The sequence below is a fragment of the Stigmatopora nigra genome, chromosome 7 (assembly GCF_051989575.1).
Source record: "Stigmatopora nigra isolate UIUO_SnigA chromosome 7, RoL_Snig_1.1, whole genome shotgun sequence".
NCBI classification, from domain to species: domain Eukaryota; kingdom Metazoa; phylum Chordata; class Actinopteri; order Syngnathiformes; family Syngnathidae; genus Stigmatopora; species Stigmatopora nigra.
In genome coordinates, this window is record NC_135514.1 from 15,877,862 (window position 1) to 15,901,161 (window position 23,300).

At 43.3% G+C, this 23,300-nt stretch overlaps 1 protein-coding gene across 2 annotated transcripts; it reads right to left on the reverse strand.

Moving 5' to 3' along the window:
- Positions 1–1,585: 1,585 nt before the first annotated feature.
- pear1 (platelet endothelial aggregation receptor 1) lies at positions 1,586–23,263 on the reverse strand. 2 transcript variants are annotated; one of them, XM_077721552.1, is made up of 27 exons: positions 23,213–23,263; positions 22,142–22,308; positions 21,551–21,639; positions 21,197–21,353; positions 14,735–14,801; positions 13,469–13,581; positions 12,934–13,035; positions 12,751–12,851; positions 11,746–11,838; positions 8,683–8,929; positions 8,503–8,605; positions 8,297–8,433; positions 7,704–7,916; positions 7,456–7,630; positions 6,750–6,870; positions 6,468–6,631; positions 5,867–5,969; positions 5,493–5,645; positions 5,283–5,414; positions 4,691–4,822; positions 4,509–4,625; positions 3,992–4,246; positions 3,666–3,763; positions 3,479–3,578; positions 2,755–2,817; positions 2,405–2,623; positions 1,586–2,115 (listed from the first exon to the last, which is right to left on the reverse strand). In XM_077721552.1, the coding sequence occupies exons 6-27, from the start codon at positions 13,558–13,560 to the stop codon at positions 1,958–1,960; spliced, it is 3,078 nt and encodes a 1,025-aa protein (XP_077577678.1). In that variant the 5' UTR covers positions 13,561–13,581; positions 14,735–14,801; positions 21,197–21,353; positions 21,551–21,639; positions 22,142–22,308; positions 23,213–23,263; the 3' UTR covers positions 1,586–1,957. The 2 variants fall into 2 exon arrangements, with proteins under 2 accessions (XP_077577678.1, XP_077577679.1); XM_077721553.1 differs by lacking the exons at positions 22,142–22,308; positions 23,213–23,263 and adding an exon at positions 21,739–21,759.
- Positions 23,264–23,300: the final 37 nt, after the last annotated feature.

Genomic DNA, 23,300 nt, shown 5'->3' on the forward strand with positions numbered 1-23,300 from the left:
ACTGAAACAAAATGATAGTATTTTCGTACATAAAGCGGCGTAAAAGTAGTGGCCGTTTTTTGTTTGACAACGACGGTTTTGAATTTAGTGTTATTTGAATAAAACTGCCGGCCAATTGAGTTAAAAGCTATTCTTACTAAAGTGCATCATTTCAAAAGTATTTATTTGTTTGGGCCAAACAAAGTAGGACCAAGTAGTATTAGTACAAGGAAAAAATGTTATATGACTCACCATCGAAAAATACGCCAGAACGTTTGACTCCTTTTGATTGGCCAATTATTTTGACCATTTTCACCATTTTGTGTATAACGTTTCCATTTTTGTCTTTTCAGGTTAACAAATGCCGTTGGCCTCGAAAGGCTTGTTGAAATTATAGGTGCTACTCAAAATATGGGAACTGATGTTGTCGTAGTAGGCCCAATGGCATACTACCCTGAAAAAGTTGGAAGTTAAGCAGGTTAGTATTTGGATGGGAGATCAACCGATTAACTGACTCTTAAACTTACTCTTATGTTACCACGTGTGACATTTAACCTGTAAGAAACAGTTACATCTATCATTCACAGTATTTCTGTTGCAGGGTCATGGCCTAACTCCTCCTCCGGAAGCATGGATCTCTGCCTGCGTAGGTTCAAATCCCAGCTTGGTAAGTATACCCTTTGTTTATTTCTTTGTACTCTAAACACATGTCATTTTTTTATTACTTAAACTAATGTAGCCTCTGCTGGGTGAGTGGCTAGAGCATTGGCCTCTGAGAACCAGGGTCCTGGGTTTGAATCCCGGTCACTATCCGGAAACAAAAATCTTGTTTTCCTCCCGCCAGAGGTCTTGGCGAACAAAACGCTTGGATATCATAGTGTCCAAGCGTTTTGTTCCCCAAGACCTCTGGCGGGAGGAAAACAAGATTTTTGTTTCCGGATAGTGACCGGGATTCAAACCTAGGACCTTGGCTCTCAGAGTCTAATGCTCTAACCACTCACCCAGCAGAGGCTACATTAGTTTAAGTAATAAAAAAATAAATTGACATGTGTTTAGAGTACAAAGAAATAAACAAAGGGTGTTATACTTACCAAGCTGGATTTGAACCCACGCAGGCAGAGCAGAGCTTCATGCTCTTGAGGGCGACACGTTAACCAGTTAAGCCACGATCCCCCAACAGAAACACTGTGAATGATAGATGTAACTGTTTCTTACAGGTTAAATGTCACACTTGGTAACATAAGTGTAAGTTAGAGCAGCTGGTAATAATGTCAGTCAGTCGGTCGGTTACTCTCCCATCCAAATACTAACCTGCTTAACTTTCAAGTTTTTCAGGGTAATATGCCATTGGTCGCCGGACGTTTGGTCCCCGGGCGTTTGGTCGCCGGACGTTTGGTTGCCGGACGTTTGGTCGCAGAGAGTTTACTGTTGGAACCAGCTCCCAAAATTATATTCATGAGATAGTTTAATATCTAAGTACTGTTGTAAACAGTAGCTATTTAGATATTAAATTATCTCTTCAATACAACTTTAAGAGCTGGTCCCAACAGTAAACTCTCTGCGACCAAACGTCCGGCGACCAAACGTCCGGGGACCAAACGTCTGGCAACCAAACGTCCGGTCATGAGGACGTCAGATCCTCTATTTTGAGTAGTACCTATAATTAAAGCAAAAGCAAACTTTGACATGTTTAGTGCAGAATTTTCCTTGTGTTTGGCCCACAAACATACTTATTACTCAATGTACCTAGGCAACGATTTTAATCTCGTCAATTTGGTATATAATCGTTTTTTTGTTTTTCGGTAACATTTTGACGTGTCATGTTTTCTCGTACTAATACTGCAACATTAACTTTGTCTTTGTTTGGCCGTGCAAAAGTGAAGAAAATGGGACAAAAAACACAACCAAAGGTGTTTTCTGCCTCTAACCTGCTTTCATCCAGTCATTTGTCTCCCAGCCAAAAGCTCCGCCCACTCGCTCAGGGCGGCGAGGACTCGGGCGAGGGAGGAGGCGAGGGCGGCCGGCGCACGGGCGGGAGGTCGTAGTGGCCCGGGATGTGGCTGTTGATGGGCAGGTCGTAGTGGCTGTGGGTGTGGCTGTCCTCTGGGGGGGCGTGGCCTAATGAATGTTGACGCTCTGCAAAAGACAACTATACAATTAGAAAGAGAGCAGGAAGTATATGACAAAGTTTTACATGGAGGATTCTAACTTTTTGAACATTTATGAAATTAAAATGAGTTTTCAATTTTCACAAATACTTTTGATGACTATTTTTCATTAAAATATAAGAGTTTTGACCAATTTCATTGTGTTTTTTCAAGTTACATCAAATGAAAGATTAGCGTTAGTGGCTAATTTTAATTTCTCATCTTAAAAACTGAAAAAGCAACACGTTTTTTTATGGCTAAAAAAATGAAATTCTTACGTCTCCGTAGCGAGGCGGTGTTGAAGGGTGGCGGTGGGTGAGGTGGTGGCGGCGGTGGCGGTGGTGGGGCGCCCTGGGTGTAAGCCCGGGGTCGGGGCAGGACGGCCGCCTTCATCTCCATGTAGCCGCCCTCCGATTGGGGGTCGGACCAGTCCTTGATGGTGGCGTACGGGTTCTCGCTGTCCAGCGAGCCGCCGCTCGCCGCCGACTCGTTGACGTCTGCGAGAAAAGTCATAAAGTCAACATAAAAAAATATGAAAATATTTTTTTTTAAATCCATTCATCTCATATATAATTTTAATTTCTGTTCTGAATTATAATTCAGATGGGACAAGGTGAGTAGCACCAACCTTTGTTGAAATATTTCCCCAGGCTGGCGTTGTAGCTGTAGCTGCGATCTATCCCAAACACTCCTGCCAACAAAACCTTTTGTTAGACGTGAAAAAAAAAAAAAAAAATCACACTTTTTTTTTTAATCCCTCCCATATCCTTTGGACTCGGCTTAGAGGAAATAAAAGTGGTTTTATGGGAGGTTTTATATGAGGAGACTTGGCAAAACGTTCGTTGATTTACGTCCGGCACACGAATGCTATCAATAAAAAAAAAAAATAGGAATTTCAAGGCAGTTTTTTTTAGCATTGTGTTGATTCGCGGGTCGCTTTAACGTCAACTCGATTTTATGTGGGCCGGACCATTTTAGATAGAATAATTCCATTAAAAAAAAAATGGATTAAAAGATGTGAATATTCAGTTTTTTAGTGATCTAAAACAATGTTATTTTAGCTTTTTTAAATATATTTTTAGATTTTAGTAAATGATTTTTGAACTAAAAACAAAAAAATGAATTTAAAAAATGACAATGATTGATTTAAAAGGGGAAAATAGGAAATATAATATCCATCTATGCTCTTCATTTGAATTTGATGCTAAAAAAGGAAATGTGGTACTCATCATTGACTTTCCCGCGCCGCACAAAATGAGGCGGCGGGCCAGTTTTGGCCCTCGGGCCGCCACTTTGACACCCATGGCTTAGTGTATAGAAAAAGAGAAAGAGAAATGTAAATTTAGTCTCACCTGCGTCTTTCCCACGAGAACGCTGACGTTTCCAGTCGGCGGGCAGCGTGGCGTTGCTCCGGCAGTTTTTCATGCTGCAGAACAGCTGCTCGTTGGTGTTCTGTAGTAAACAAACAAATAAATAAAACAATGGAGGAGGGGTCACTCACGGACGGAAGGAGGAGGGGCGGAGCTCGGGCAAACTCACCTTGTGATTGTTGGGCAGGTGAGGCAACGGCGGCCGGTTGTCCCGTAGCGTGTGATAGCTCGGGTTGGAGTAGTAGTGCTGGTAGCCGGGAGCGGCGTCTGTGCGCAAAATACAACTATCATTTTTGAACAAAAAATGGATTAAAAAAAATGGCAATTATTGATTTAAAAGGGGAAAACAGGAAATGTAATATACATTGTATACTCTTCATTTGAATTTGATCCAAAAAACTATTGATTGACTTTCCTGGACCGCACAAAATGATGCCGTGGAACAGATTTGGCCCCCGGGCCGCCACTTTCACACCCCAAAAAAATGTTAGCTACCTGACACGATGTAGTCGGAGTTGACGGTGCGTCTGACGGTGGTGGCACCGCCGCCGCCGGAGGAGGAGGAGGAAGCGGAGAAGGAGACGGTGGGCGTGTTGTTGTGCTTGAGCTTCTGTTGCCGTCGGTAAAGAAGTAGCAGCGTCAGCAACAGCGCCGCCAGCAGGACCAGCGCCGCCACGCCGCTGACGGCCGCCCAGGGTTCGCGCTCGCCCGGGGGCAGGGCCACCATCACGCCGCCCGCCTCCGATCGTTCTGAAAAAAAAAAAAAAAGATTTGTTGGGCCAAGGGTGTCAAACTTGGGTTCCAATAACGTCAACTCTATTTCATTTGGGCCGGACCATTTAAGATTTTTTTATAATATAGATAAAGAACTTTTTTTTCTTAGTAAGGGAAAAACTTCACTTCAAATTGTGCTACGTTTGGTGAAATAATGACGATTGGGTCAACAGGAGCCAAAAGTGAGGGACAATTTAAAGTGGGAAAATTAGCCTAGCAAGAGTCATTTGCCTACTACCTTGTTGACAATCAGCGGTGTCGCACGGGCATTCTCCCGTCACCCGGTCGCACGCGGCGTCGCCCGGACACGAGCAAGTCTGGGCGCAGAAGGAGCCGAAGCGCCCCGCGCCGCAAGCTGGAAAAAATGAAAATAAAGATGAATATCCTTTCAATGAATATGTTCGCCGGTCAGTCACTAACGTATTGAGCAGTCGCTTGCCGTCCAGCCGGCGGGACAGCGGCACTGGCCGTCTCGGTGGTCGCAGGTGGCGTTGTTGGCGCAGTGCGGGCACACCCGCTCGCAGCCCTTGCCGTAGTAACCCGGAGGGCAGACTGCCGAGAAAAATTAACACCAATCACATCGTCTGTCACAGTCTTAACGGCGGCAAAACGCCATCCTTGACCCGTGGCCGGACGTTTGGTCCCCGGACATTTTCTCCCCGGATTCGCTCACTCTCAAAACTATAATGAGAGTTTGTAAATGTCAGAGCATTAATATCTAAATATTTAATATCAAAATTATCAACACGTTGCGTATTATTGGCGTGTGTGTACATGTCATTTGTTGCCGGATTCGCTCGTACACATGCCAATAATACACAACTTATTGGTAATTTTGACATTAGATATTTAGATATTAATGCTCTGACATTTACAAACTCTCATGATTATAATTTTGAGAGTGAACGAATCTGGCAACCAAACGTCCGGGCACTAAACGTTCAGGGACTAAACGTCCGTCCGACAAACCATCCGGGCACCTGAACGGCGACAGACGTAGCGTAGCACCCACCTCGGTGGCAGTCGTCCCCAGTGTATCCCGGGAGGCAGTCGCACTGGCCCGTGGCGTGGTGGCAGCGATAGGAGAGGCCGCAGGACGGGCAAGACAAGGCGCACTGCGAGCCGAACGTCCCCGACTGGCATTCTGACAAGGTAAAAAAAGGCGGGTCGGTTCGCCCGGGCCTTGGACCCGAGTCGGAACCCTCACGCTAGGTAGACTCACTGTTCTGACAGGTGACCCCCCAGAAGCCCGGGCGACACACGCACGCTCCCGTTTCCCGCAGGCAGGTGTCGCTGTTGGGGCAATGCTGGAAGCAGGTGCGGTTGCAATGGCGCCCCCAGAGGCCTTCTGAGCAAGGCTCGCTGCAGCGTGGACCTGACGGCAAATTTACCAAAAAATATCAACAAACCTTCCGCAATTGGAGAAAAAATTAAATTAAATAGCAACATTAAAATGGACAGAAAATAAAGACAAATGTCTTCAAATCATGAGAACATACAGGGAGTGTTCTAATAAACAGGAAGTATTCCAAAACACAAAATGGCTTCCTATTAATTTTGAGCCACTTGTGACTTTTGAGCCACTCAGTCACTGACCTGACCATCCCGGAAGGCAGCGGCACTCCCCCGTGGTCGCCTGGCAACCGTCGGCATGGATACACTCGCATCTCTTGAGGCAGCTCGGACCGAACGAACCCATCTGTGGGAAATCAGCTGTCAATCATTTAGCTCAAGGGTGTCAGACTCCGCGTTAACGTCAACTTGATTTCACGTGGGCCGCACCATTTATTTACATTTTTTTATATAAATAAATAGATTAAAAGAGCTGGTTTAAAACCCCTGAATATTCATTTTATACTGATCTAAAACAATGTTTATTTTAGCTTTTTTTTAAATATATTTTTTAGGTTTTACAAAATGATTGATTTAAAAGGGGGGAAATCAGGAAAAGTCATATCCATCTATACTCTTCATTTGAATTTGATCCGAAAACATAAAGTCAGCACTCATGATTAACCTTCCCATCCGCACAAAATGATGCGGCGGGCCTGATTTAGCCCCCGGGCCGCCACTTTGACACTTGTGATCTAGCTTAAGCAACACTGCCCCCGGTGGTTCTGAATGGATACTGCACCTTTGGCCTTAGATTCAATCTTATTTATTAGTGAGGTGATGCCCGAAAATTGTCAGTACTCACCGGACAGGGCCGGTCGCAGAGCGCCCCCTGCCAGCCGACGGCGCAGACGCAGGAGCCGTCGGCGGGGTGGCACTTGGCCCCGTTGGCGCAACGGCAGGTGCCGTTACAGCCGCGGCCCCACGTGCCCTCGGCGCAAGGGATCGAACAGTCGGGTCCTCGCCATCCTGAAAAAAAGTGGAAAATTGGAATGGTCTACTTTTCGATGGTGCATTTAGGTGTACAAAAACCTATTGTTTGCCCAGTGGGCCTCGGGCGAGAAGCGTCACTCACTCACTGACTGACCTTCTTTGCAGAAACAGACGCCGTCGACGGGCGAGCAGTCCACAAAGTTGTCGCAGGAGCATTCCAGGGAGCAGTTGTTGCCGTAAGTGCCGCTTTTGCAGGGATTCTCGCAGTGCACGCCCTGGAAAGACAAAAAAGATGAGCTCTCTCTGGTGGCGGTCGAGGGCATAACCCAAGGGCGTCAGACTTTATCGTCAAATCGATTTGACCTGGACTATTTTAGATATAATATTTTTTTTTAATGAATAGATTAAAAATAACTGGATTAAAAGCTCTGAATATTATTTTTTTTAGATCTAAAACTTTATTTGAACTTTTTTTTAGGCTTCAGGGTCATTTTTGGGATTTTTTAAATTGGATTAAAAGCCCTGGATATTCTGATTTTTATATATCTGAAACAATGTTTATTTGAGCTTTTAAAAAAATATATTTTTAGAGTTTACAACGTGATTTTTTAATTAAAACAGAAAAAAATGATTACAAAAATGACAATTATTTATTTGAAAGGGGAGAAATTAGGAAATAATATAAAATAAAAAAATCTATATAATGAATAAAATATACACCTACAATCTTCATTTGAATTTGATCCTAAAACAGAAAGTCGTGATTGACCTTCCCGGGCCGCACAAAATGATGCGGCGGACCAGATTTGGCCCCCGGGCCGCCACTTCCACACACTTCCCATCACTGCTTTTAGACTAACCGTGTATCCGGGAGGGCATTGGCAGAGTCCGGTGGCGCCGTGGCAGACGCCGCCGTTGACGCAGAGGCAGGGCTCCAGGCAGCCGTGGCCGTAGAAAGCGTGGGCGCAGGTCTCGTTGCAGTGGAGCCCCGCCCACCCCGCCTGGCAAGTGCACTCGCCCTTCATCGGGTGGCAGCTGGAATACACCAAGAATACCGTCCGTCAACGGGAAGGTCAGTCAGTCGGTCGCTCTGTGACTCGAAGCTTACCTGAGCGTGTTGGAGGCGTGGCAGAGGCAGGCGCGCTCGCAGTGCATGCCGTACTTCCCACGCGGGCACATCCTGTCCTCGCAAGTGGGCCCGCTGTAGCCCGGCTCGCACAGGCAGCCGCCGTCGATGTTGTAGCAGCGGGCGCCGTTGGCGCAGTCGCACGCGCCCTGGCAGTCCTGGCCGTAGGTGCCCACCCCGCACTCTTCGTTACACCTGAGTCGACACAAAAATGGAGGGGTTAGGGCTACCGCTTTGATACGCGAGAGGGGATTTCCATTTTGGGGTCAAGAGGTCAGAGGTCTCGAGGTCCAACTTAAGAACGGGAGCTCATCTGACCGGCGGCATATTTGTGATAAGGAACGGGGGGAGCTGAGGCTAATTTTGGGCTCATGAAGTCAAAGGTCACCAGGGTTTGGAAGAGAATCTTGCGATAACTTGAGAACTACTTGAGGGGATTAAGATCAAAGTCACAGGATATGTTTGTAACGTGGACCAATCAACTTGTGTACCTTTTAGGGTCACGAGGTCAAAAAGGAAGCCTCGGGATAAGTGAAGCCTGAATAAATATGAAAAATACACATTAAAGTTCTGACCTGGCACCGGTGAATCCGTGGGCGCACTTGCACTGTCCCGTCTCGGGGTGGCATTTCCCCCCGTTGTGGCAAAGGCACTCCTCGGCGCAATTGGGCCCGTAGCGGCCCTGGGGACAGCGTTCCGTGCACACCGATCCCTACACAAGCCACAAGCCCCGTGTGAGCCGCTTTTGGTTTTTCCCCCGCGGGATTTCCCGGTGGCTCACCGTCCAGCCGGGTGGGCAAGCGCAGACGCCTTTGCCCCGGCAGATGCCGCCATTTTGACAAGGACACCTGGCCGGGCATTTCCTGGAGCATGTCTTCTCGCAACTGCAACAAAAATATATATATTAGTATCAGAAAGGGGCGTGGCTTTATACGGAAGAAATTTGACGGGTGGTACTGACAAGGTTCCGGTGAAGCCGTCCCGACAGTTGCACTCGCCGCTGGCCGGGTTGCAGGTTCCGCCGGCGCCGCAGCGGCACTTTTGGAGGCAGGCCTCGCCGAAGGTCCCGGCGGGACACGCTTCCTCGCAGCGGCGGCCCGTGAAGCCCGGCGGGCAGCGGCACGTGCCCCCCGACGGCTCGCAGAGGGCGCCGTTCTGGCAACGGCAGCGTTGGTTGCAGCTCGGACCCCAGCGCTGGTTCTCGCATGCTGTGGGAGAAAAATAATATTAAATTCACAAAATCAAGCGGATTTGCAGACATTTCCTTTTTTTCGCAATAAAATAGTATGTTTTTATCATGAAAGAAGAAGTTCTTACCATTAATTATTAATTTTCAAGGGATCTGACAACAATAAAGTTCATTAAAACGAATTAGTTTGAATATTAAAAAAGGGAAGTTAAGAAAATGAAGACTGCAATCATTTCAATAATTAAAACACAAATTATTTTTTAAACTGAGAAAAACTATGCAAAAATGAAAAGGTAAACAAATTAAAAAAATGTATTGATTTATTTGAATAAAAAAACATTTTTAATTTTTTTTTTTAAATTTAAACAAGATATTAAAAAATGATCACGTTAGAAAATAATTCCTATTTTTGCTCAAAATATTTCTGCGCGATTGACGTTGGCGCCGAAAGAGTTAAGAAGAGTCACCCAAAAACCGATGAGTGTCAAAACCCTGAGTAGTATATTTTCACCGCAAATAAATGAAGAACAGAAGTATTTGTGGCTTTTTTTTCCAGGCCTCCCCCCGTAACCCACCCACCCTCCACGCTCGTCATCCAAGATAGGGGGCGGAGTTCCCGGTTCTGGGAACGTTGCAACGCCTGTCACGTGACTTCACGTGACCACCTTTGAAACCTGAACGGTCGTTTGTCAATTGTTTGGTTTCAAGGATCCCCGGCCGTTTGGTTTCAAAAGTGTCCAGGCCCCCCCCCCTACCGCCCGCCGGTGTTTATGAGCTGGTCGGTCGGGGGCCGCCGGTCTGGCCTCCGTCGTCTTCTCGAGTAATGACAAATTCAGATGGCGGATTGCGCGCCGTGTTTACACGGGCGTTGGGCGATGGGAACGGAGCGACTGGAAAACGGCGGCGTGCTAAGTCTCCCAAAAGGCCATAAAAGGTCCGTCTCACAACTCCTAAAAAATCATCAAAATAAACATTTCCTGATTTTTCTCCCCCTTTAAAGCCATCATTTCATTTTGAATCCATCTTTTTCAGTTTTTAGTTCAAAATTAATTTTGTGAAATCTAAAAATAGATGTAAAAAAACCCAAAATAAACTTTGTTTTAGATCTACATTAAAAAACGGAATATTCAGGGCTTTTAATCCATTTAATTTTAAAAAATCAAAATATTCTAATCAGCAACTTTTCAATGATGGCGGCCATGTTTGGTCGAAATGAACGGCGCTATTCAAAGAATTAGCATCTCAACTCATTCACAATATATGAAAAATAAGGTGTACTACTATCCAGCTAAGCTAAACTTGTGAAATGAGCCCTAAAATGAATATTGATATTCTTGAAAACCCACTTGATGTATTTTTCCTGCCAAAAAACAAAGCTACATAATACACACTTGTACTAACGGCGGCGTCCCTCCGGGATCAACGTTAGCACCCATACCGGGGAGTGTAAATATCCATTTCTGCCGACGAGTCATCATTTCTCTGGTTTTGACGACGTCACCAGCTTTGACGGATTGATTTTTAAAGCCCGAAAGCGAAAAAAAAGTCCCGGCCGGTGTGAAAAGCGTACACAAGATCCTCCCCCATTTTTCCACCGACGTTGCTAAGCCCAGCCACATTTTCCTGTAAAATTTCTCTCGGGCGCAAACTTCCAAACCACATCATTTTTGAACGCGCCTTCAAAAAGACACGCCAGATTTGGCGACCGCCATGGACGGCGGTGGGCGTCCAATCGTGTGAGGTTCAATGGGTGGCGACTTCATCCAGACTTAATGTCCCAAAAAAATGGTTCAAATGGATGTCAATGATTTCCAATTGTATTCATGGGTTAATTTTTAGAGAATTGGATGATGTATTGCAAAGTTGTATCTCCGCATTTTAACCAAAAAATACTTGCATTTTGCGTTAAAAAGAACCCGGCGCCGTATAAAGGGATCCTTGTGGTAGGCACAGGTGTTTTTATCATCTGAAATGTTGGAACTCTTTCGGCGCCGGCGAAGTCCCGTCACACTATTGCAAGGGTATCAAACTCGGGTTGTTTTTTGGGCCGCTTTAACGTCGACTCTATTTCCCGTGGACCATTTTAGATACATTTTTTTTAGAAATGGTTTAAAAGAACTGGATTAAAAGCCCTGAATATTCTGTTTTTTGTAGATATAAAACAATGTTTATCTGAGCTTTTTTTAGAAATATATTTTTAGATTTTACTAAATGATTTTTGGGCTAAAACACAGAAAATTTGATTAAAAAAAGACAATGATTGATTTAAATGGGGGGAAATCATGAAATGTAATATCCATCTCTACTCTTCATTTGAATTTGATCCTAAAACAGAAATTTGGAACTCATGATTGACTTTCTCGGGCCGCACAAAATGATGCGGCGGACCACATTTGGCCCGCGGGCCGCCACTTTGACACCAGTGCCCTATTGGCTGCAAATGGACGACTATGGGTGTCAATGGAGAGGTTTGAATGGGGGGAGGGATTGTAGGGTACGCAGGGAGCGCGAGGCGAGCCGGAGAAAGAAGGCAGGCAGGCAGGCTGATTTTTTCCATGGCCCCTTTCCTTGGCCCCCATTGGCCCTTTTCCCTCGCGCAGTCGCGGCTAATTGGCGGCTAAAAACAATAACAACGAGCCCGACTAGCCAGCGTACTTTGGATGAAGCAAAGACGAGCGCTCGATTAAAGAAAAACAATAATGCACGTCTACTTCACGGACATACTGACTTGGTTAATTTCCCTGGAACTACGGCATATACTTATTGATTGGTGTGGAATATTTGCAATGTTTTGATGATGACATATTAAAATATTATTATTATTTTTTTTCATACCGCTAGAGCAGTCGTCTCCTCGCCACCCCCCCTCGCACTGACAGCGGTCCGGGGCCACGCAGCGGCCGTGGACGCATTCCTTGGTGCAGCGGGCTGTAGAAAAAAGAAAAAAAAGAAAAATAACATCAATAAATAAGGACCATTTTCCAAAAGAAATATGACGACGGGCTGTTTATTAAAGGGAAGACAAGAAGGCCTTGTTTGGACGCTACAATTATGTTCGAGGGAAGAAGCTACTACTTTCTTTGACATTATTATTTCAAAAAGTCACCACGGGGCGGCCAACGGGCGCTATCATTACGCCCCCCCCCCAGCTAAAAATAGAAAAATCCGCCCCAGTGCGCCAGTGGGATTCGGACTCCAACCGTGGCTATTTGCAGAACGGAATCTTTGATGGGAAGAACGTTGGAAAAAAAAAACATTAGCATTGTTAGCGTTGTTGTCATAACATGAGGAGGCTTATTTGACGGCAGGAATATTCGGTATACGCAAGTTGTAGCTAAGCGCTAACTGTTGATGTCCAAGAGTTCATTTAATATTTATGGAGATTCGTGGATTTAGATTAGTCAGTGTGGTTCAAACGTGATTCATTTGTGGACACGGTTGAGTCGTATGCGGTTGCAAAATTGTAAAATTGGGAGGAAACCTGGCAAAATATTTATTTGGAAGATTGGAACTCATTAAAAAAAAAACCTTTTTTTGGCCAAAATACAAGATCCCCTTAAGCACAAAAAGTTGAAAAAAATGGTAAAAAGGAAAATATGTGTAATTCTTAAGAATGTTGGCCCAAAAAACATTGAATATATATAAAAAATTTTTTTTTAGATATTTTCTGGTGTAATACAAAAATAAAAAACTAGTCAAATGATGACTCTCATAGTAGCCTGGGCTACTTATATACTATCAAAATAAAAAAATGTATCTAAAAAAAAAAAAATACTTAAAAGAGAATTATAATAAAAATAATAACAATAATAATAATGAGTAATATGAATGGAGACTTACGAACACATTTGTCCCGACTCTCGTAGTATCCCGGGCAGCACTGGTAGCGTTTGCGGTAGTCCGTCTTGACGGCTTGCCTGTAGGCCGTCTTGTAGGTGATCCTAGCACAAATCAGCTCCGTCACCCCTTGCCAACACCCCCTACTCTCTGACCAATAAGATTTCAACCCCACTTGATTTTCACCTGTGTCGGGGGCAGCGGTAGTTGGTGCGAGGGTCCGGGCAGGGCTCGTCGGTGGCGTGGTCGTAAGGGTGCGAGTACGATTCCTTCACGGAGGTGGTGAAGCTGAAAGACAAAAGGAGAATAAATATATTAGATTATTGGTTGTTGTTTTTTTTTTGGGGGGGGGGGGTATAATAATGTGTAATTCATTTATTTTAAAAGGAAAAATAAATAACTAGCCCTTTTATAGGAATCATTTTAATTTGAAATGGAGCATAAAACAAAGTGCCGCCTGATTTATTTTGAAGACCCGCACTTGCTATCATTCAACTAGACGGAGGGAGGGAGGGAGAAAGACTAATATTTTCTAACCGACAACCCATCCTTGACTGCAGCCTTGTCTGGCCTTGGAATTGTCCAAAAAAGGAAGTCCGACGCTGGACGCTTTCGGATCGACGCGAGCGCGACCTGGCGTGACCCCGTCGTCACCCCGGAAAGGAAAGGACTTTTTGGCGGACTTGGGGGTCAAACCAGCCGGGCGGCCGGGTGGGCTCACCTCTCCCACAGGCTGCAGACGTTGGGGTCGCGTGGGTTCAGCGACCAGGCCGGCGGGAAACAGAGGACCAGGACAAAGAGGAGGACGTCCATGTCGTCCTGACTCGGGACCGCCTGAAACACCAAACGCAAAATGGACGCCGTTAATGTCTTGGTTTTGGACGTACAAAAATAACAACAATGTTAAGAGTACGACGACAAGATGTCGTAAAAACATGGCGGAAAGTTGACAAAAAAAGAAGTAGAACCAAACTAAACAGAAGAAGAAGAAAAGGTAAAAAAGGAGTAGAAAAAATATATCATTAAAAAATAGCAAAAGGCAAAAAAGGATTATAAAATAAAATAAATTTTAAAAGGAAGTTAAAGATAAAAAAGGAGTAGTTAATTTAATTAAATAAAACATTTAAACAAGAAGTAAAAGGTTAAAAGGCGAAATAAAATAAATAAAACATTAAAAAAGAAGTAAAATAACTAAAATAAAATGCAGACAGAAGTCAAAGAATAAAAAGAAAAGTAGAAGTGGTAGAAATACAAAAATTAAAATAGATGTCAAAGTGAAAAGATAAGTGTTTACAAAAATGTAGAAAGCGTAGTAGAAGTTGTACAAGTACAAAAACAAAGTCAACGTAAGAAAAGAACTCAAGTACAAAAGCACATGGAAAAAGAAGTCATGCTGTAGAAAGAAAAAAAAAAAGTCAACAAAGAAAGCCAGTGAGATTTGGCGCCCACCCCTCAGAAAAAGAAGACCTAAAGAAGAACACCCGGATCAAGATACAACGCAAACCCCATTTTTTTTTTAATTCCACACCGGGTCACTTGGACGTGTCCTATTGACCGTTGGAAAGGAGACTTGGTGGGGACTAACTGAGTCTCCGCCTCCATTCGCCGAGAAGGCCGGCCGGCGCCATCTGGATTCCATCAAGAGCACGAGAGGCGGCAAGGGGACGCCGTCGGGCTCTCAGGGAGCGAGAGGGAGGGAGCCAGGGAGAACGAGTCCCCCCCTCCCTCCGTCCTCGCCATTCCCAAAAAGCCAATCTGGGGACACTCTCTGGGAAAACAACACCTGGGTCGCGTGGCCTCCCAGCGATAACCTCCATCCGTACGTACGTAATGTTACTTTCTAATGGCTCATTTACTCATTGATGGTCAACCCATGCATGAGCCGTCCAATAAATCCCGCCCACATACGGCCCGTGGAAAACCATATATTATTATTGATTTTGAAATCACATTTTGTTATGTATTTCCAAGATATACATATACTCACTGTGATAGGCAGTCCTCCTCCTGGCACCCGGAGTCAGATGGGATAGGCTCCAGCACCCCCGGCGACACTAGTGAGGAAAAAACAGTTCAGAAAATAAGATGAGTTGGTTTAATTTTTGATGTTTGCATTTGGAATTCCAGTTTTCATTTATTTCGTTCACGTTTGAATGGAATCACTTGAAAAATTTATTAAATTCCATTTTTATTTATTGGTGTAAATTTCTCAAATATTCATTGATTTCCCCGCCCCTTTTTTGGGAAACTCCCATTTCAAACCTTTCTAACTCCTAACTCTTATTGTCTACTAGGGCTAATCTGCTAACGACTAACTCTTTTTGTCCACCATGGCTAACTGGCTAACGGCTAACTGTTTTTATCTGCCACGGCTAACGGTTAACTCTTTTTTTGCCACTCGGCACGTGCGCCTATTTGGTTGGGTTTGATTAGCGAGAAGGAGTTGATTCCCTTCCGAGTCCCCAAAAGGCGAATTTAACGAGAAGAGACACATGTCTCCCATTAAGTGCAACTGTTGGATATTTCATTAACTTCTCCTCTTAATTGCGGCCGGTTGAGGAAAAAGAATGCGGCAAAGCACACGCTACATTCCTCCAAGCTAACACAACAAACGCTCGCAGGAGTTGTTGTTTTGGACTTTTGCAGAAATCTGGGGCTCTCAATCCAATTCTGGAGGCGGAGTCTCAGCCTGAGCTCAGCTCCAGGTGGTGTTGTCATCACCAAGCAAAAAAAAGCAAAAAAAAGCAAAAATGAAAAGAGCCAGTCCGTCCACCGACCTTCATTTTTCTTGGAAAAAAAATCATCTTTTTCTTTGGCCGGCGACCGTTTTTTTCCAATCGTTGTGCCAAGCTGGCGACGGCTAACGCTAGCTCGCTAGCAGCTTTCAGCCAGTGGCCCGACACCTGACGCCGACGTCGATGGACGGCGAGGAAAAGTCGGGATTATGTTTACAGACATTCAAATTATACAAAAATAATCCTAAACGTGATCTAAATAAACCTTAAAAATGACCTAAAAAGTCAACTACTTCCTAAATGGTACTAATATACTATGGAAAATACTCAAAAATAGCTAAATATACTTCTTAATGCTTTTTCAAATGTTACTCAAGTACACAAATACTCCATAAATTGCCCAAAATACAGAAAAGCTTCCTAAAGATAATCTGAATACACTTGCATTTCATCACATAATCATAAAAATGACTTAAAAACGACATTCTAGTGAAATACTTCTTAAATGCTACTCAAAATATTTCCTAAGAATGAAAAAATACACATTTATTTTGTAAAAACAATCTGTATACATATTCTTATTTTATCATGCTTGTTAAGAACATTACAATGTTTTGTATATTGTTTATAAGTATATTTTTTAATGAATTATTTTGTATCAGTTTGAAAAATGCCATGTTTGTTTTGCATAAGAGTTTTGAAAAAGTATCTCCTACTTTTATGTTTAATATTTAGAATTTATGAACAGATTCCCTAATCTATTTTTGGGCTTTAGACTTTTGAGCATGCGTTTGACACAAACATACGGAATTTTATTAAATATGACTTGGTTTTATTTGTGTGAACGTGTCAGTGAATTTGGCAAAAATTCTCGAGTAAAAATGTTTTTTTTCCCTTTTTAATGAACTCATCCTAAGACAATTTTTTTCCCACAGCTTTATTTATAAAGTGTTTGGTTTCTGTTGTTAATTAGGCATGGTAACAAAGCCGATCAAATCCATATTTTTTCTTCTATTCTGGGTTGCGGTTTGCCCCCCCCCCCCCAATGAGCGCGCAAAGAGTATTTTTAACACAACGTGTGGCTTTAAATCTATTAAATTTTAGATTACCGTATTTTCCCCAACTAAAGTGATACCTGACTGAATATAAGTCGCACAAGTCAAAGAAATGGGAAAAGAATTTGGCCCCCGGGCCGCCACTTTGACACCTTTGGCTTAAAGAATTCAACATAACGAGCTGTTAGCGGTTAGCATGAAAAACACTAAAAGATAAAAGTTGCAGGTTCAGCAAAAGTAGGAAGAAGAAAAAAAGTGATTTATAGTCCTGTATGATTTTTAAGGGTCCAAAGGCACTTTTTGGCTACGAAAATAAACTCGCAACACTTTGTTTTACGGCAAAAAATGTCCGTCCAAAATGACGGCGGCTTCCGATATAAATTCTACGGGCCGTGTACAAGACCAGAAAGTGAATTATTCTTTTCTTCCCACTTGAAATGGTTTCACGCGCGTGCTACCAGTACAAAAAAATGTATTTGATGTGGGGTTGCCGTGGCGACGGTCAGCACAACACACGCGCCGTACAAAAGGGCTTCCAGGTGCGCCTATTCGGCAGCCTCTGGACTGACATTTCCAAAATAAACTCCATAAATGTACGCAAGCGTGAAGATCAGTGTTACCGTTTAACGCGGTAGCGATACGGAGCCAAAATGGCGTCTGAGCCAATAAATTAACGTCCGCTAGGAACGGATTGGACCTTCGATGTTAGGAGGAAAAAGGACAACGAGGTGTAAAATAATGGCGGAAAGTCAAAAAAAAAAAGGAGAACCAAAACCAAAAAGAACGTCAAGAAAGGAGTAGAAAAAAAAGATCATTAAAATGTTTTAACAAAGAAGGAAAAGGTAAAAAAGGATTAGAAAAACATAAATATTTTTTAAAAGAGGTAAAAGGTAAAAAAAGGAATAGAAAATAAAAATGAATGAAAAAAGGAGATGAAAAATAAAATAAATAAAAAATTAAAGGTAGAAAAACAGAGTAGAAAATAAAATAATAATGGGATGGAGGGTCATTTTAAATGGCAGCAGAAGAGGGATTGGACGCACAATTTACGGACATTTGTTATGGTCTCGGGGGAAAAGTGACAGGCTATTATAAAAAAAAACTAAAATTTAAGACGGCGGCCATCTTGGGTGGGGCGACAGCCATAAAATGGAGTTTCCGGTGACTCGACAAAGACGACTTACGGGAAAAAGACAACTCACGCCGAGCACCTTCCTTCGGCGTGACGCACCCGTTAGCGGCTAATCTTTCTCATCTGGAAAGCGCGGCGAAGGGGACTTCAACGACGCCAGCCAACGCACGTGTTTACGCTAAAGGGCCCCGAAAGGCCGAACACCCTCGCGTTGGAAAATGTGCCTCATCGAGGGGGGGACGGGGGGACGGGGGGGGGGGGGGGGGGGGGAGCCTCTTCTACGGACGGAGGAACGTAAGAAATCAATTGGTGACTTATTAATGGGAGACGGGAATGTGTTGTGGTAGTTAGCTAAAGATGAATTTGACATTGAAAAATGTGTCGGATCCATTTCAAATGAGAGGAACCAATCAAAGAGTTAAAATGCATTTTTAAAAAGTCAGAAATACGGTGAAAAGTTTCCGGATTTGCGTGTTTTTGGTGATAGGAATCCGAAAAATGGCGGCAAACTTTTCTCCCAGAGATTTTTGGGCGACCTTTCCCAGATTTTGCAAGATGACGTCGGCGCCGTCTCCAGAGGACGGAGCGCTGGGCGATAAGGTCGCCGTGGAAACGCACGTCTATCGGGGAACGTCAACAACACAACACGGCCAACTTTGAATCTTCGTTCCTTCTAAAATATACTTTTTCTTCAATCAGATAAAATAAATATTCAATTTTTGGGGATAAAATATATTAAAAAATGAAAAATAAATATTAAAGAAGACAACTTTTTAATATAATCATTTTTTTAAAGAATAAAACGAATTAAAAATAGCATCAAGCCATAAAAACAAAGAAAGAAATGAACTAAATTTAAATAATACGAAAATTTTAGATTAAATCATAAAAGAAGGAATAATTGACCATTTTTGAAATAAAAACAGAGAAAGATCCCTTGTGCGCTCATTCCTTGTCACTCAATTTCCTGTTTGACTTTTGTCATTTAATTTCCTGTTGGCCTTATGTCACTTAATCCCAAAATTCAACAGCCAGCATTTTTTTTCCCCCGCAAACTGTTTTAATTACCAAATGACACGCCTTTCCCTTTTTTGCCCATAAGTGTGTGACTTCCTCGCCGTGGCGAGCGACCGCACGTGCCATAAATCGCTCTGAAAGGAATTGAAAAAAAAAGATGACAAAGCCAATAAACGCGCCGTGGTCCGTTGATGTCGGGCCAGCTAACGAAGGCCGGACCCAATGGCGAAAAAAGCCAAAATGGAGGACTGTGAAAGGTTGCGGCTTGTAATTACACGTGGCGTAATTGGCCGCGGGTCATAACGGGCGCCCCAACACTCGGACTGAAGGAAAACCAAAACCAGAAAACACAGCTTTGCTACATAAACATCGGCCACGGCGACAAAACCTCCGCGTCCGCAAATGTCGCCGACGCTAAGCGACGGCGGTGCCCGCTCGCCTCAATATTTGTTTTTATTCAATCCACTCAGAACGCAACACTAAAAAAGCCAAATGAACAAATACTATCGGCTTATTTCGGCATTATTATTAAATTTAACATCAATATGTTCATTATAATGTGCTATCCCTTATTAAATAAGTCAAACTCAAACTATTTTGCTCATTTTGAGCATCGATAGCAAAAGTTGCCCTTTCCAAAATGGCCCCCGTGTAGGCACATTGCTTACTTTACCATGTGGCGGACATCTTGATAGGGGCAACTTGAATAGAATGGAGTGTTGTTATTGTCATTTTACAATTAGATTTTAAGCTTCACCTTAAAAAGCGCATAATAAGTCGGCATGAAAGGATTTATATCAAATAAAAAAGATGTTTGGCTACTGTGGTTAGTAAGATGTTTTTTTTCACATCACAGGCAAATGATTGGACGTCAGGCGCCGTCAATGAGCTCCACATTTCTTCGGGTAGGCCGAGAGAGGAAATGTTTCCGTCTTTTTTGGAAACTCGCTGAGTCAGAGGTCACGGCAAGAACAAGAAAATGGCCCACTATCTTTGGCATTCTTGACCCGCGCGACTTTTGACCAAAGGAGCCATTGATCTATAAGGACGTCGCCATGTTTACGACGTCGCTTCCCGACATCCCGACTGACTGTTTGGGGGGGTCATAGGTCACTGACCTAATAGTTTGGCTATCCTCGTATTATCTTTGTCGTTTTTTCGGAAGATTCCGGCGACCCAATGACTAAACACATCTGATTGACCACTTCCTCGCCGTCTTTCGTTCACGCAAAAACGTGGGGCGGGGCCTATACGCTGAAATGGGCCACATTACATTTGGATTTTGTATGGAAACGCAACGAGCGGCTCGAAAAAGAACAACGTGAAGAAAAACAAGGCGAGTTCCTTCGGTTCGGGCGCGCGCGCCGCCAAGCATGACATCACGTAAACTGGGGACGGTTTTGTTTTTCACAAGCAAAAGAAGGAAAAAAAAAGGCAACTCAGCACGGGCGCCCCCCTAAAAAAGGACTTTGTCGTTCGTTCTTCTTTCAATTTCTGACTTTTTCAAGTGTCGGGTTGCAGGCGGTCTTAACGAGCGCAAACGCGTGCACACACGCGCGATGAGGGGGCCAACATAAGCAAGTCCAGGAAAGACCCTGACCGCAGGACCAGGAGTGTGCGGTGCGCTGGGGGGAGGGGAGGGGGCCCACTTATGCAAGGCCCGCCCCACCCCCCCACAGTACCCGCTTCCAAAAGTGGAAAATGGAACGGCAACACGGGCAAAGAACGGGGGTGAAAAAGCGACTCGAGATGCTATTTTGAAAGAACACGTTGACATGATATTGACCGCAAAGCTTTTCCACAAGGGGGAGCTATCACTCGACCCAATGGGAGTTAAACCACCAAATAAGAAATTGGAAAAAACATTGAAATCGATTCTATTTCAAGTTTTAACGGGTTTAAATGTGCTGTTTAACTGGATAACTTGATGTTTTTCGTTTTGAAATAACAAGTTTGTCCATTTTGGTTACATTTAGCTTAGTAAAATCCAATGATTTCTGCAAACGGTATTGTTAACCTTTTAGCTGTGAATGCTCATCTTTTCATTTGGAAACATTTTTTTCCCATCTGAACAGAAGAAATATTTAATTTCAAAAATATATGAAACTGACAATAACTGATCTTGTTTTTTTTTTTTTAAAGGGCATTTTAAGAATATTTATCAATGTTTACGTGTTACTGGGGCCACGACCAGTGCATGTATTTATTGACTTAATTAAATCAAAATAATCCCAATATGAATGACATTAAAAGGTTCAGAAGAGTTACGTAAGAACGGACGGGGGTTCGCGTTAGGACGTCTATCGCTGTCAATGCCAGTCAATTCGTTAAAAAAAAAAAACAAATAAATAACAAGCAAATTGATCATTTTTGCCTGATTTCGATACTCAGAAAGTTGGTTACTTAGTAATAACAATGTCTCAATATTTTTCTCTCTGTATGACCGACGATGAAAACTCTCTTTTTTGACCACCGGCCAATCTTTTAAAGTTTTTTTAAGGGGTACTCACCTTTCCGCTGCTTTTCTACCGAGTGTCCCACGTACGAGCCGTGTCCAATCTCCTCCGGGAAAAAACTAAGACGGCATCCCACGGCTCTTTTGAGGAACAGCCCGAGGTAAAACGGCCAGCGTGGAAAGCTGCTCGCCACCGGGAGGGCCGGCACAAACTATGTGAAGAGAACCAAATGAGTTGTGTGGCATCAACACCAAAAAAAAAAAAACAGTAGAAGAAGAAGAAAAAAAGAAAAGGGAAAAGGGGGGAGGGTCGTTCAGACCACGCAAAGTGGAAAAACTGTCACACATGGAGGAAAGAGGGAGGCAGGGAGGGAGGGAGGAGGGGACGTGTTGCTTCTTTTTTTTTTACCTTTTTTTCACATAGATGGATGGCTTAAGTCGTCGGCTACCATGGACGGAGACAGGCGTCCAATTCATTTGGACTGGGAGGCCTGGCAACTGGAGAAGAATGGAAAATATCTTATTGGAAATGTAAACATAAAAAGTGACTTTTTTATAAACAAAACATTATATAACCGGTGAAAAAGTGGACCTCACAGTTCTGGGTTCGATTCCAGGTCGGTCCACACTTTGTGGTGTTTGCATGTAAAGCTAAGTATGTGCTAAATTGCCTAACCCTAGCTGTGATTGGTTGTCTTTGGTCTCCTTGTGCCTTGTCATTGGCTGTATGTAGTTGGCTGGCATGGGCTCCAGCACCCCCTGCGACCCTTGCGAGGATAACCGTTTCAGAAAATGAATAAATAAAAGAGAACTCCAAAAGAATAATTTAGCATTTATAAATTCTTCTATGATTTAAGGAGGTTCTGACTTTCCTTCGCACACTTTTTCCAAAAAACGCATTTTAATCTTCAACGCCGCCAGCCCCTCCCAGGCCAAAAGAATTGGACGGCGTCCACGACAGCCAGCCAATGACGCGGTAGCGCATGACTTGGACACTTACGTGAGCCTCAGCTGTGCGTCGGGCGGGAGCATCATCACGGGGGCCGGGACGACAGCCGTCCATCCGTCCGTCCATCTTGGGGCGACACGGTGACCTTGGTGAGCAGCTGCCACGCTGCTTTTTTTGGTGGCCTTGTTTGCCCCGCTCGTCATTTGGATGAAGATGTCCTGCCAAATATAGAAAAGTGGAAGAATGACAACAATGTTCCCACAGTGAGACTTTCTCAGAGCGCTCGGAACTGAATTTAATGTCAATATGGGGTCAAATTGCAATGCAAAATAATCAGAAACTTTGACAATATCAGAAAATGTCATAAACGCTATGTTCAATTTTTCAAAAATTGATATGCACACTGTATATATTGTCAATTATTTTCCCCGAAGGTTTATAATACGTTTAAGACTTTTAAACAGCATTCCACAGACATCCTTTCATTAAAAATCAGTAGTCATAAATAAAAATGCCATAAAAACAAGCTATAAAAGAAATCCAGTAGTTTTTGGTCATTCCCGATTTGAACAATGATTGACGTCATTGCGATCACGAGACGCTACTGTATTATTATAACCATTTGGCGAACCTAATTGTAGTTAAACGTGTTTGATAACATATGGCGCCACCTAATGTACATATATTGGTATGGCCATCACAATTTTGGTTGTCAAAAAACTACAATATTATATTTTGGACTACAAGGGGCTGGCGTCCACTTATGACATCATTTTTCTCAGACACTGCATCATGTAAAAATCTTTGTTTTTATATTTTTCAGGTCTCAATTAGCCTACATATCACAGAAAAATAAATTCATGCCTCGCAAGAGTCTGGGTCTTGGGTGATTAAAGCTTAAATACCTTTACTGAACAACAATTTCAGTAAAATGTTCACGTTTAACGTCTTGAGGTAAAAGCGCTTTGAGAGCAAGCTAGCCAATCGTCGTTTAAATTTCAACGAAAAAGTGTAATTTTCGACGAAAAAGTTAAACATCGTGGAAAAACTGTTGAAACAACATTAAAGAGTATAACTTTAAAGAGTCGTTAACCCAAATAATTCTGTTTTTGTTTTGCTTACCGGACATTTCTTTCGGAACATGTTTGAGTGACAATGAATTAATGGCGAATGTACCGGAATGTTACTTCCGGTCACCAGGTGCAAACGG